The sequence below is a fragment of the Nicotiana tomentosiformis genome, chromosome 9, assembly GCF_000390325.3.
Source record: "Nicotiana tomentosiformis chromosome 9, ASM39032v3, whole genome shotgun sequence".
Taxonomy (NCBI): domain Eukaryota; kingdom Viridiplantae; phylum Streptophyta; class Magnoliopsida; order Solanales; family Solanaceae; genus Nicotiana; species Nicotiana tomentosiformis.
The window spans coordinates 6,963,827-6,978,172 of record NC_090820.1 but is presented as its reverse complement, the minus strand read 5'-3'; the positions used below and the strand labels follow the sequence as shown (position 1 = coordinate 6,978,172).

General features: G+C 37.8%; 1 protein-coding gene across 1 annotated transcript; it reads left to right on the top strand.

Annotated features, from left to right (window-relative positions):
• The first annotated feature begins 5,646 nt into the window (after positions 1-5,646).
• LOC117279555 (glycine-rich protein HC1-like) lies at positions 5,647-7,502 on the top strand. Its single transcript, XM_070184391.1, has 2 exons — positions 5,647-5,806; positions 7,062-7,502. Exons 1-2 carry the CDS (start codon positions 5,692-5,694, stop codon positions 7,253-7,255), a joined length of 309 nt encoding a protein of 102 aa, XP_070040492.1. The 5' UTR covers positions 5,647-5,691; the 3' UTR covers positions 7,256-7,502.
• The last annotated feature ends 6,844 nt before the right edge of the window (positions 7,503-14,346 follow it).

Below are 14,346 nucleotides of genomic sequence, written 5' to 3'. Positions count from 1 at the left end.
TATGTGAACCTATTTCCTTTTTAGTCTGTATAAAAAAGAATGACTCATTTCCTTATTTGGAAATAATTTACATTTATGCAATGATTTATATGTGCCTCATTTTACACCACAAGTTTAAAAGTCTTTTCTCTTTTCTTAAAATTCGTGCCCAGTCAAATAGGTTCACATAAATTAAAACGGATGAAGTATTATATTAATGAGTCTTTATTATAGTAATTATTTTAAATATATTTGTAACAAAAAATTAATTTATTTTTGAATTCAATTGGGACAAAATAAATCAGACAATTGAATGCTCATTAGTATGGATTTGTACGTTTGTATTGAAAAGTCAGTGGACCAATCTTAATGGCTTAAGATTTAACGTATTTTGGAATAACCTTTATGGATTGAACGTTTCTGATGGTCTACTTCTTTGAATAGTATGTAATATGGAACAGATAGTCTACTTTTTTAGACTATATATACCTCTTTGTCTTCATGTTGGAATAGAGTGAACAGAGTTAAATACGGTGGGGAAATGTTAGTCACTTAAAAGAAGTAATTATATGCAATCTAGAGAAAATGACAACTAACATATCGCACCATGTTAAATTATGTAGATAGGGTACAAAATTATCACAATATCGGGGTATATAACTTAAATCTTTTCTAGCTAGATATATCAGGATAAGGTTGTGAGAATTGAACCAGCAACTTCATACAGATTTGACCACTGAGCTATGCTTTTGGGTTGTGACAAAAGGATTCAAAATATGATATATAGAAACACCAAATGAACTTTACCTTATATATACAATACATAATTTTTCGGTTAAGTTGATTCGGATGAACCGCTTCCGCTCTTAAATTCGTCCATGCCAACAAGTTTATTGCATGATACTCCAATAATAATACATCAACATTTAATGAACAATTTTCCCCACATGATGTGCCCAAAGTTTTAGAGGAATTTAGAAATTGGTGGTTAACCATTAATGGATAATGAACCCACCGGGGAAATATTTTGCAGTCGATATTTTAAATCACCTTGAAATAATTTAATTATGTCTACTCCTTGTGGTTCCATTTTATCTGGCACTTTTTATTATTAGTTCGTTTAAAAAGAAGCGATAATTTTTCTGTCTTTATCCTTCCGATTATGCCTCCCATATGTCACATGTCAAAGAAGAAGCGTCATCACGTGATCAAATAAATTGGATAGGAAATTTTATGGTCATATTCAAGCTAGCACATCTTAGACTAATTGTTGGAGGTCGCCAAAGGTTTAGTTTGGGTGTTCGGTGTAGAAATTTAGAGTTGAAGAAAGTGAACGGGTTATTCTCAATATTTTATCCATGAGGATGCTATGTGAATTGTTAAGGAAGGTAAAGTATGTGCAGTCACATTAGGCCTTATGAAATCTTAAAGGAAATAGGCCAAACTATGAGTATGATGTTTCCCCTATTATTGTCCTCCGTGTACCCGGTGTATCATGTGTCTATGTCTATGAAGGTAATTATAAATCCTTTGTCTATCCTTCCGGTGAAAGCTAGTGAATGTGAAGTTAATGGATAATTGGGTTGTGAGGGGTATCTATTTGTCATCCTTGTTAGATAAGTCTGAGAGTTGAGATTTCCTCCGTTAATATGTTATGACGAGGTCTATAAGTCGAGGAGGCCATCTTGAGGTCCAAAAGTGTTACGGAAATAAAATGTTCTCACTTGAGTGTATAGACAAATGATTGTGAATCGAAAGGCACATTATAAGTGTTATTCTTTAACTATGTGAAGCTCATGTCTAGATGTCACTCTTGTTAATATAATGGCCTTAATGTTGAGATCCGTGTTGTTGATAAAATCAGGGTTTGAATCAAATCAACTCTTTTAAATCCAGTTCCAGTAAAATCATTTAAAGACATCTTTCAACAGTTTTCAAACAAAGGCTCAATGCAAAGGTGAGCAAAAATAATGAAATCATAATCAACCCCTCGGGCAACATCACTCATATATAGCCCCTCGAGCAAACCTCACAATAACTCCTATACAGGCCCTCGGGTAGACCGCACCATCGCTCATGCCTCCCAGTCACTAAGCGCTCGGCACTCGCACTCAGTAGGTACCTGCGCTCACTGGGGGTGTGTACAGACTCCGGAGGGGTTCCTTCAGCCCAAGCGCTATATCAAGCCAATCATAGCATAAATCAATGAGGCCCTCGGCCTATATCAAACATGTTGCGGCGTGCAGCTTGATCCCATAAATATCCTCACAAATTAGTCCCTCGTCCTTACTTAGTCATAAACCTCTCCAGCCTCTCGGGCTCTCAAAAATTAAAGTATTCAGCCCAAACAACATTTATATGATGCATCAAAATAGAGTAATAGAGACTGATTTATGCTGTAAATGTGTATAAACATGACTGAGTATATAGTACCTGCGCTCAGTAGGTACCTGCGCTCACTGGGGGTGTGTACAGACTCCGGAGGGGTTCCTTCAGCCCAAGCGCTATATCAAGCCAATCATAGCATAAATCAATGAGGCCCTCGGCCTATATCAAACATGTTGCGGCGTGCAGCTTGATCCCATAAATATCCTCACAAATTAGTCCCTCGTCCTTACTTAGTCATAAACCTCTCCAGCCTCTCGGGCTCTCAAAAATTAAAGTATTCAGCCCAAACAACATTTATATGATGCATCAAAATAGAGTAATAGAGACTGATTTATGCTGTAAATGTGTATAAACATGACTGAGTATAGAATTTTAATCAACAACAATGAGAGGATAGCAAGAAAATACCTCTAAGGGTCCACATAACACTGGCATAAGGCCTAAACATGGCATCCAGCCTGACTTACAGAAATTCTTTCTAAAACACATAAGAATCATATAGTTTGAACAGAATGTTTAACTTTACAGTTGATACGGGATGGACTAAGTCATAATCCCCAATAGTGCACGCCCACACGCTCGTCACCTAGCATGTGCGCCACCTCCAAATAGTAAAATGATACAAAATTTCGGGATTTCATACCCTCAGGACCAGATTTACAATCGTTACTTACTTCAATCCGAGCAAATCTCTACTCCGTAATGCCCTTGCCTCTCGAATCGGCCTCCGAGCGTCCCGAATCTAGCCACAAGCAATACAATACGATCAAAATAGGCTAAAGGGATCAATTCCATGAGAAAAATACCAAATTATAGCCAAAATTCGAAATCGACCCAAACCTGGCCCCCGGGCCCACGTCTCGAAATCCGACAAAAGTCACAAAACCCGAAAGCACATTCACTCACGAGTCTAGTCATACCAAATTTACCAAAATCCGACAACAAAATCCCCTTCAAACCCTCAAAATTCCATCTCAAGAACTCTTTCACTTTTTCCCCAATTTGTCACCCCAAATCATAATTTAGATGATACAAATCAAGATATAATCTTGGAATTTAATCGAAATCAAGTGAGAAATACTTACCCCAATCAACTCCATGAAAATCCCTTCAAAAATCGCCTAAATCCGTGGTTTGTAGCTCAAAATTTAAAAAATGAGTTCAAACCCTCGATTTTGAAATTTAACACTTTTGCCCAGATTTTCTTATTCGCGATCGCGGAAATGGCCTCGCGATCGCGAAGAACAACTTCGCTCCCTCAGAAATTTACTCCACGCGAACGCGTAACACCTCACGTGAACGCGATGCACTAGCTGCTCACACCTATGCGATCGCAATTGTCCTCACACGACCGCAAAAAGTAACACTCAAACTCCAGTGCTGCCTCACTTCTTCTTCACGAATGCGGCCTAGTCCACGCGTTCGCGGTGCACTGCCCGATAACCTTACGCGATCGCGTCTTCATCTTTGTGAACATGAAGAACAATTTTAGCTGACCTCTCAGATGACCTACGCGATCGCGAGATCTCCCTCGCGAATGCTATGAAGAAAAATGTCTGTAATAACACCAGAAAATCTACCAACTCCCTAAGTCCAAAAATGACCCGTTGAGCATCCGAAATACGCCTGAGGCCCCCGGGACCTCAACCAAACATACCAACCAATCCTAAAATACCTTACGGGCTTAGTCGAACCTTCGAATCACTCAAAACAACATGAAAATACTAAATTATCCCCGAATTCAAGCCTAAGAACTTCTAAACTTTCGAATTCACCAACGATGCCGAAACCTACCAAATCACGTCTGAATGATCTCATATTTTGCACACAGGTCTGAAATAACACCACGAACCTACTCCAACTTCCGAAAATCCAATCCGACCCCGATATCAAAATTTTCACTGTCGGCGAAAATCGCCAAACTTCTAGCTTTCGCCAATTCAAGCCTAATTCTACCACGGACCTCCAAATCACATTCCGGACGCGCTTCTAAGTCCAAAATCACCTAACGGAGCTAACGGAACCATCAAAATTCAAATCCGAGGTCGTTTACATATACGTCAACGTCCGGTTGACTTTTCCTACTTAAGCTTCTACTTTAGAGACTAAATGTCTCAATCCACTCCGAAACCACCCCGGACCCGAACCAACTAACCCGATATATCATAATATAGCTGAAAAGCACAAAAGGAAGCAGAAATGAGGAAAACGGGGCTATAACTCTCGAAACGACCGGCCGGGTCGTTACAATTTAAGAATAATTTGATAGAAAAATTATTTTGATATCTCAAAAAGAACTATTCCAAAACTATGTCTAGATTCTTTTTCTTAATATTATATTAATGAGTCTTTATTATAGTAATTATTTTGAATATATTTGTAACAGAAAATTAATTTATTTTTGAATTCAATTGGGACACAATAAATCAGACAATTGAATGCTCATTAGTATGGATTTGTCCGTTAGTATTGAAAAGTCAATGGACCAATCTTAATGGCTTAAGATTTAACGTATTTTGGAATAACCTTTATGGATTGAACGTTTCTGATTCTGATGGTCTACTTCTTTGAATAGTCTGTAATACGGAACAGAGAGTCTACTTTTCTTTTAGACTATATATACCTTTTTGTCTTCATGTTGGAATAGAGTGAACAGAGTTACAAACTTTTCTTCCCTTTTCTTTTACGCAGAGTTTTCTACTCATTAATTTTTGTTGTTTCTCTTCCGAATTATACTAGAAGAGCTTGTTGAATTTCGGGGAATACGCCTAATATTATTCATTACGGTGTAGGCGTAATATTCTTAAAGAGAGTGTACCTGACACGCCTCAAGCTAAATCTTATTCTCCATAATCCAATATTTTTCCAACATAATTTAACGTTAAATTCTTATTTTTCATTAATAATGCATTTATAGTTACAAAAATTTATCGCATGTTTAAGATGACAAGTTCCAAAAGTCATTAATATTTCTTTCTTAAAATTTTACGCCTAATAAACTACACCACATAAATTTAATTAAATACACCATCTTCTATAATGTAGGGGTTTCTCATCTTGCACATTTTCGAAATATTAACGTAAATAGAGCCCTGATAATGCAAAAAATATATACACCGTTAGTGCATACTAGGAGTTAGGTAAATATCTTTTTTGAATTCTTCACTCTGCTCGCCTACCAACTAAATACTGGTCCCCTCAGAAATTAATACCTTTCTATTCAATCAAAGTTATGTACTCAAATCTTACTATAAATAGAGCCGAAGAATGCATCAATTTCTCCGTCCTTCAATTTCAATTATCATAACTAAGTTTTAACAAAAGATGGGTTCCAAGGCATTTATGTTTCTTGGCCTTTGTTTGGCCATTTTTGTAATGATAAGCTCTGAGGTTTTAGCTAGGGAGTTGGCTGAGACTTCCACCACTTCAGAAGAGGACTGTAAGAACCCTCTCATTATTTGCATATATGTTCAATTCTCTACTTAATTCAATGTTGCCTTATTTTTATCTAGTGAAATTATTTAACCTTTCCAATTAGAGTTTAACGTGTCATAACGATATTATTTAAATCCCATTAAAACAAGTAGGTACCTAAACTGTAGTTTGAAATTACCACATATTTACTAAGGTATATAATTACTAGGATAATAATAACACAATACATTAATTACAATTGTATTAGTGGTTACTAATGTTAGATTGACCAAGACAGAGGCGGGTCCAAATTTCAAGAGAATGTGTGCATTATTATAAAGAGGTGGATTTAAAATTTACATTTGACGTGCTTAACTTTACTTATATTTTTGAAATTATAGGTTCAAAATTATATTCTTTTTAAAATTTTAGTGATTTTTACGTTTATATCTATACTCCATTCCAAAAATAAGACCGCCCGAAGTGAGATTTGAACCATCAATTTCACGTAAAGGTGCAATTATTGCACCATAAGAGTCTTTGAGCAAAAGTTCACACACATATAATTAAGTACTTTTCAAGAACTATACTATTGTTATATACTCCCTCCGTTTCAATTAATGTGAACATGTTTGATTGGGCACGAAGTTTAAGAAAAATTGAAGACTTTTAAAATTTGTGGTCCTAAACAAGTCAAAAAGGGGCCCACCGTATTTGTGTGGTTATAAAAGCATCTCATTAAGGGTAGAATTTGATGTTTAACCTAAATTGTTTTCAAATTTAGAAATGAGTCATTCTTTTTGAAACGGACCAAAAAGGAAATAGGTTCACATAAACTGGATCAGAAGAAGTATGATTTAACGAGAGGAGTATGGGTTCACATGAACCCATATCCTAGGACCTAGATACGCCTCTGGACCAAGACTCTTAGGGTCGTTTGGTATAAGGGATAATGGATACTTAATTCGGGGATTAAATTTAAAATAAGTTTATATCACGTTTGGTTGGGATAATATCATGGGATAACTGATCCCGCAATTAGTTATCCCGGGATTGTAACATTATTTTTATCTCTATGGGAGGGTGGGATAATAACCCTAGGATAACTCATACTAGGATAACATATTTTAAACCTTCTAAAATATAATCATAAATCTTACAACTTTATGGATTACATATTTTCTACGTAATTCTGTGTTAGGATCACATAATAAGCTAAAAAAAAGGAAGACTAATAAAGCAGTTAAAGAACAACATTCTTATTTTCACAATTGATGCAGCAAAGAAATCCAATAACAAGAATGAAGTACATGAAGCTCAATACGGCGGTGGAGGATACCCTGCCAGATACCCTGCCGCCGGATACCCAGTTCCTGGTGGCGGAATCTCTGTCGGTGGTGGCGGATATCCTAATGGCGGCCGTGGTGGTGGTGGCTATCCTGGCGGTGGACGCGGACGCGGAGGTGGTGGATGATACTGCCGCTATGGTTGCTGCGGCCGCCGGAATTACAATGGTTGCAGCAGGTGCTGCTCCTACAAAGGTGAGGCCATCCATGGATAAGGTCACTATATTGAAGCTAAGCCTCACAACTTATCATCATGTGGAGCAATATATAAAACCTTTGTACTTTGTAAAGCCTCAAGATGTAATAGTAGTGATCTTGCAGCTTTTTAGAGCTTGTTGTAACAAGTTATGAATAAAGTTAAGTCAACAACAACAACCCAGTGAGATCTCACAAGTGGGGTCTGAGGAGGGTAGTGTGTACGCAGACCTTACCCCTACTCCGGAGGAGTAGAAAGGCTGTTTCCGGTAGACCCTCGGCACAAGAAAGAAAGAGATAGTGTAATAGTAACAGCAATGGAATCTAGAAAGATAACACCAGCAACACAATAACCAAAAAATAGAGAGCAAAGTAGTAGCACTAAGAAGTAACAAAGGCACAATACTACAAACGCAAGGGAATAATATGTACACAAAGGGCCACTAAACATACTACAGCCTAACTTACGACCCTAATGAAGTATTAAGAACACAACTGGAGCTACTAGCAGCCTAAAATAAAACACTAACATACTAGCCTCCTATCTCCTAACCTACAACCCTAATGCTTGACCTCCATAACTTCCTATCGAGGGCCATGTCCTCGAAAATCTGCATCCGCATCATGTCCTGCCTGATCACCTCTCCCTAATATTTCTTAGGTCACCCTCTACCTCTTCCCATACCCGTCAAGGCCAGCCGTTCACACCTCCTTACCGGTGCATCCAGGCTTCTCCTCTTCACGTGCCCGAACCATCTAAGCCTAGCTTCCCGCATCTTGTCTTCCATGGGAGCCACGCACACCTTTACCCGAATATCTTCATTCCTAATCTTATCTAGCTTAGTGTGTCCGCACATCTATCTCATCATCCTCATCTCTGCAACTTTCATCTTCTGGGTATAAGAATTTTTGACTGGCCAACACTCTGCCTCATACATCATGGCCGGCCTAACCACCACTCTATAGAACTTTCCTTTAAGTTTCGAAGGCACCTTCCTGTCACACAGGACCCCAGACACTAGCCTCCACTTCATCCACCCCACTCCTATACGGTGCGTGACATCCTCGTCGATATCTCCATCCCCCTGAATAATCGACCCCAGGTACTTGAAGTTCTCTTTCTTGGGGATGACTTGAGAGTCAAGCCACACGTCCATGTCCGCTTCACCCGGCACACCACTGAACTTGAACTCCACGTATTCAGTTTTAGTCCTACTCAACTTGAATCCTTTAGACTCAAAGGTCCGTCTCCAAATCACCAACCTCTCGTTAATACTGCCCCGCGTCTCATCAATCATAACTATATCATCATCGAATAACATACACCATGGCACTTCCCCTTGAATATGGTGTGTCAGTGCGTCAATGTCACGACCCGGAATTCACTAGTCGTGATGGCACCTAACTCATCCCGCTAGGTAAGCCAATTAACGATTTCCCATTTTCAATTAATTTAATAACACAATTTAACAAAGGAGTTATCTAAGTCTTATACATCCCCAAGGACTGGTAGTACAAATCATGAGCTTCTAAAAATAGAATTTACAAGCTGATATGAAGTAAATACATCTTCTGTTTGAAAAGTACATAAACAGAGTTTTTATAAATTTAGGGCTACCATGAACAAGGGGCAGCTACAACAGGAACACAGGTACATCTTCAATCCCGGCAACCATAGAACACAGCAACAACATCAACCAATATCTGCACGCAATGTGCAGAAGTGTAGTATCAGTACAACTGGCCCCATGTACTGAGTAAGTATCTTGTCTAACCTCGTTGAAGTAGTGACGAGGCTTTAGTTAAAAGATGCTCATTGATAAAACCCGTAATGTAACTAACAATAAAACTATACTATAGTACAACAGAGTAGAGAACACGAAACGATTATACAAAGCAATAACGGAGTACTAAAAGAAAACACAATTCAACAGGTATCAAAATCTCACCCAATCCTTTCCTGAGAACGAATGCCAATAAATCACAATAATCACATCAAAACTTTCATAGTGTGAAAAATATACCCAAGACATCAAATTATGACGGGAAATGGACTGTTAATGATGGAAAATAAACTTTTTATTAAGCAGTTTTGTTTTTGGCTCATTTCAATATTTTTGGGTGAAAGAACACGGTTTGGGGCAATTTTGCATAGAAATTTCATAGGAAATATTAAGGTAAGTCACTTGTGATCTTTGTTAGTCAATAATATTGAATTATCATCGAATATTCCGACTAGATTACGTATTTTTGTGGTGTAATTCGAGAAATTGGGCCTAGGGATTTGAAATAATATTCGAGGATTTGAAGGTCGAGTTGATGTCGGAATTTGATATAGTTAGACTCATATCGGAATGTATTGTTGATTTCTGTGGCAATTGTAATATTTGAGCACTTGAGGTGCAATTTATGAGATGTTGTAATATTTGAGCACTTAGTGTGCAATTTGTGATATGTTGCGATATTTGAGCACTTGAGGTGCAATTTGTAATATGTGGTGATATTTGAGAACTTGACGTGCAATTTGTAATATGTTGTGATAATTGATCATTTGAGGAGCAATTTATAATATGTTGTGATATTTGAGTACTTGAGGTGCAAGTTGTGTTATGTTGTGATATTTGGGCACTTGAGGTGCGATTTGTGAAATATTATGATATTGATACCCATGCGGTGATATAAGGTCAGGGTGTTGAAATACATGTGGCGAGATAAGGTGGGCTTGATACGCGTGGCTAGTAGGGAGACTACTATAAGTCATACAGTGTGATAAGGTGGGCTAAAACGCATGATGCTTTTTTGGGAAAAATGATTTTAAAAAACCAAATGCGAAGGCTCCCGCGGTGATATAATGAAAGATTGAAATTTATTTATGATTTGGGACTTATAACGACCCGGCCAGTCATTTTGAGTGTTACAGCCCGGTTCCCCCATTTACTGTTTGTCATGTGTTCAATTTTAATTTTGTGACTCGTCGGAGAGGTTTCAGAATGAATTGGAACACTTAGTTCTAAGACTTAAAGCTTAAGCTGAAAAGGTGGCCGAATGTTGACTTATGTGTAAACGGCCCCGGAATAGAATTTTGATGAATCCAATAGCTCTGTATGGTAATTTTGGACTTAGGAGCGTGTCCGGAAAAATGGCTAAAATAGAAATTTAAGTTTGAAAGTTTGACCAGGGAGTTGACTTTTTGATATCGGGGTCGGAATCTGGTTCTGAAAATTTTCATAGTTCCGTTATTTCATTTATGACTTGTGTGCAAAATTTGAGGTCAATCGGACTTGATTTGATAGGTTTCGGCATCGAATGTAGAACTTGGAATTTCTTAGTTTCGTTAAGATTGAATTGGGGTATGATTCGTGGTTTAAGCATTGTTTGATTTGATTTGCAGTTTCGACTAAGTCTGTAATATGTTTTGAGACTCGTTGGAATGTTCGGATGGGGTTCCGAGTAGCTCGGGTGAGTTTCGAGGTGGTTTCGGACCATTTCTAGGCTATTTCTAGTTACTGGTTTTTTGCTACAGGGGTGTACTGTGCGTTAGGGTGGATCTAGCCGTGATAGCAAAGAGAAAAATAGGAAAAACGGAGCTGTGCTATGTGATCGCGGAAGCCTTCACACGATCACATAGACTAAAATCTCTTCTGCACTAACCCTACTTTGGAAGCTTATATCTTGCAATCTATAAGGAATTTAGAGATGATCCAAAATTGAAAATTGTAGTCCTTGATGTCTAGTTTTTAGAAAATTAAACCATTTGTCATTTGGAGTTTTGTACCAAATGTTATAACCATTGTACTAGAGGCTATCTGGAAGAGTTGGAAAAGGCTGTTGGAAAATATGTTCATCACGATCACGGGGGAATGGCCGCGATTGCTTAGAGTAAAAATGCTCTCAAAATTTTTGTGCTTCGCGATCGCAAAACATTTTCCGCAATCACATAGGGTAAATGACTGGGCAACATATTTAAGTTCTGAAAAGGGACTTCGTCCCATTTTCCATTTTTACCAATTTGGAGCTCGGGAAGAGGCAATTTTTGGGAGATTTTCAAGGAAAACAATGGGAAAAATATTTTTAATTCAATATTGGTAAAATAGTTATTTTTAACATTTAATTGGTAAATTAAGTTGAAAAATTTAGAAAACCCCCTTGGTTTAATTTAAAGATTTGAGGGTCGAGTTGATGTCGGGATTTGGTAAAATTGATATGGTTGGACTCGTGGTTGAATGGGCGTTCATATTTTGTAACTTTTGTTGAGTTCCGAGACGTGGAAACCACGATTGATGTTTTATTATAATTTTGGATTTTGTGGGAAAATTAGTATTTTGATATGGAATTAATTTCTATAATTTGTGTTGACTGAATCAAATTAATTGTGACTAGATTCGAGTCGTTCGGAATTTGATACGCACAGAATGAAATTTCTGGAGCATTGTTTAACTTGCTCGATATTGGATTCGGCTTGTTCGAGGTAAGTAACACTTCTAAACTTGGTGCTGAGGGTATGAAGCCCCGTATTACGTGCTATGTGATTTGGTATTTAGGTGACACACATGCTAGGTGACGGGTGTGTGGGCGTGCACTGTGTGAATTATGACTTCGTTATTTCTGTGGTACTGTGAGGTTACCTGACCTTATCTGTAACCATGAAATCTCTACGTACTAGAGCTATTGAGCTGTGATCCATGTTAGAAACCATGTCTAGGCTACATGCTTATTCTGTTGGAACCCATTGAGGCCGTTACTGATGTTAACTTATTTGCTTACATTGCAATTTCATATTCAGTCATGTTCATTCATTTCATATCATATCTCATCTTCTCTTGCTACATACTGACAAATCATATCGTCATTTTGGGCTAGTTTCCTGACAATGTAAGCCCGAGAGACTAGAAAGATTGATGACTGAGTGAGGCCGAGGGCCTGATTTTGGGATATTGATACTATAGCACGTGAGTTGTCCGTGCAGCACGTGAGTTGTCCGTGCTGATTCAGATATTGATACTATAGCACGTGAGTTGCCCGTGCTGATTCAGATATTGATACTATAGCACGTGAGTTATCCGTGTGGTTTATAGCGCTTGGGCTGAAAGAGCCCCTCAGGAGTTTGCACACACCCCTAGTGAGCGCGGTTGATTTATATTGAGGGATGGATCTTCCCTGGACATGGATCTTGTCCGAAGCATTTATACCTGGGGATGGATCTTCCCCACGGGCTAGATTGGCCCTATTCAGTACTGAGTGACTAATGATCTGTTGATGTATATATTCCGTGATGGATCTTCCCTGGGCCGGATTGGCCATATACAGTACTGAGTGATTGAGCATGATGAGTGGAAAGTGTGAGATAGTGAGATTGAGTACTCTAAGAATGTGAGTACATGAGTTCATCTCTAAGATACGTTGCATTGACATGCACACATGACATACAAGCATAGAGATGTATTTTCCTCATGTTGTACGGTATCACGTCATTCATGACTTCTCACACATTTGACATATAGGCATAATGATGCATTTTACACTGGCTATCTGGAATGAAAATGAAACATCTTATTTATTGTTGGAAGGAGTTTTGGAAAAATTACTGTTTTCAAACTTACTCATATTTTTGGCAATTTCGGTAAACGACTTGGGTTTTCACTGATACACTTGAAAGGCAGAACTATTTTCAGAAATCATGATTAAGCTGAGAATTTTATCTTTGAGTTACTTCTTTTATTACTTACTTTATGTTGTTATGAACTATTGTTGGTTATTAGAGTTGGACTCTGACCTTGGTACAAGCTCATCACTACTTTTAACCTAAGGTTAGGTTTGTTACTTATCGAGTACATGGGGTGGGTTGTACTCATACTATACTTGTGCACCTTGCGTGCAGATGTTGGTTACTGATGTTGTTGTGATCGACGGGAGCTGGAATTGAAGACGTACATGCATTCCGGTTGTAGCTGCCTCTTGTTCATGATAGCCGTAGATTTATAAAAAAATGTTTATGTACATTTCGGACATATGATATATTTATTTCATATCAGGTTTGTAAATTCTAATCTTAGACGCTCATGATTTGTACTACCAGTTTTTGGGAAAATGTATCAGTTTCAAATATTTTCTTTTAATTAATTGCCTAAATAATTTCATTGGAATTGGTTAGTTGTTAATTGGCTTACCTAGCAGGTTGGGTTAGGTGCCATCACGACTAGCTGAATTTTAGATTGTGACAGGACTGCGAGGCGGTACCTCGGGAATGCCCTTTGTTGAAACTTATTTTTGATTTGGGACTACGAGGCGGTACCTCGAGAGTGCCTTTTCTTAATATTTTTTTATGACTGCATTTTCCTTTGATTATTTTATTTTTCCGTAATATGTAAATTCTCGTGTTCTTCTATGATGTATTATTTGATTTTATTATATGTTTTTTACTCCTTGTTGTATTGTGCTGGCTTTGGATCTTCGTACGAGACTGTCACGACCCAAAATCCATTAAGGTCGTGATGGCGCTAGACACCACTGTCGGGCAAGCCAACAATAAATACTAAATTGGGTTCTCATTTTTATTACATTTGAAATCATATTTTCCCTTAATATACATAGTAAAGAATGGGGATTTACAGAGTAAATAATAATACTTTTAACAAATTCATTACAGAACAACCCATAATCCTCCCAAAACCTGGTGTCACAAGTGCATAAGCATTTGCTAAGAATATAAAATAAAATACAGCAAATGTCCTGTAACGACCCGACTTGTCGTTTTAAGAATTAATATCCCATTCAATGACTTAAGGTCCCGGGCAACTTTATAATATGTATTATGACCCGCGGGTGTGGTTGAGTTTGATTTTTGGAAGATTTAGAATTTAATTGAAAGAAAAATTCTCATTATGAAGCTTAAATGGAAAGAATTGACCAAAGAGTTGACTTTTGAGCAAACGACCCCGGAATAGAATTTTGATGATGTCAATATCTTCGTATGGTGATTTTGGACTTAGGCACGTGTTCGGATTTGGATTTGGAAGTCCGTAGG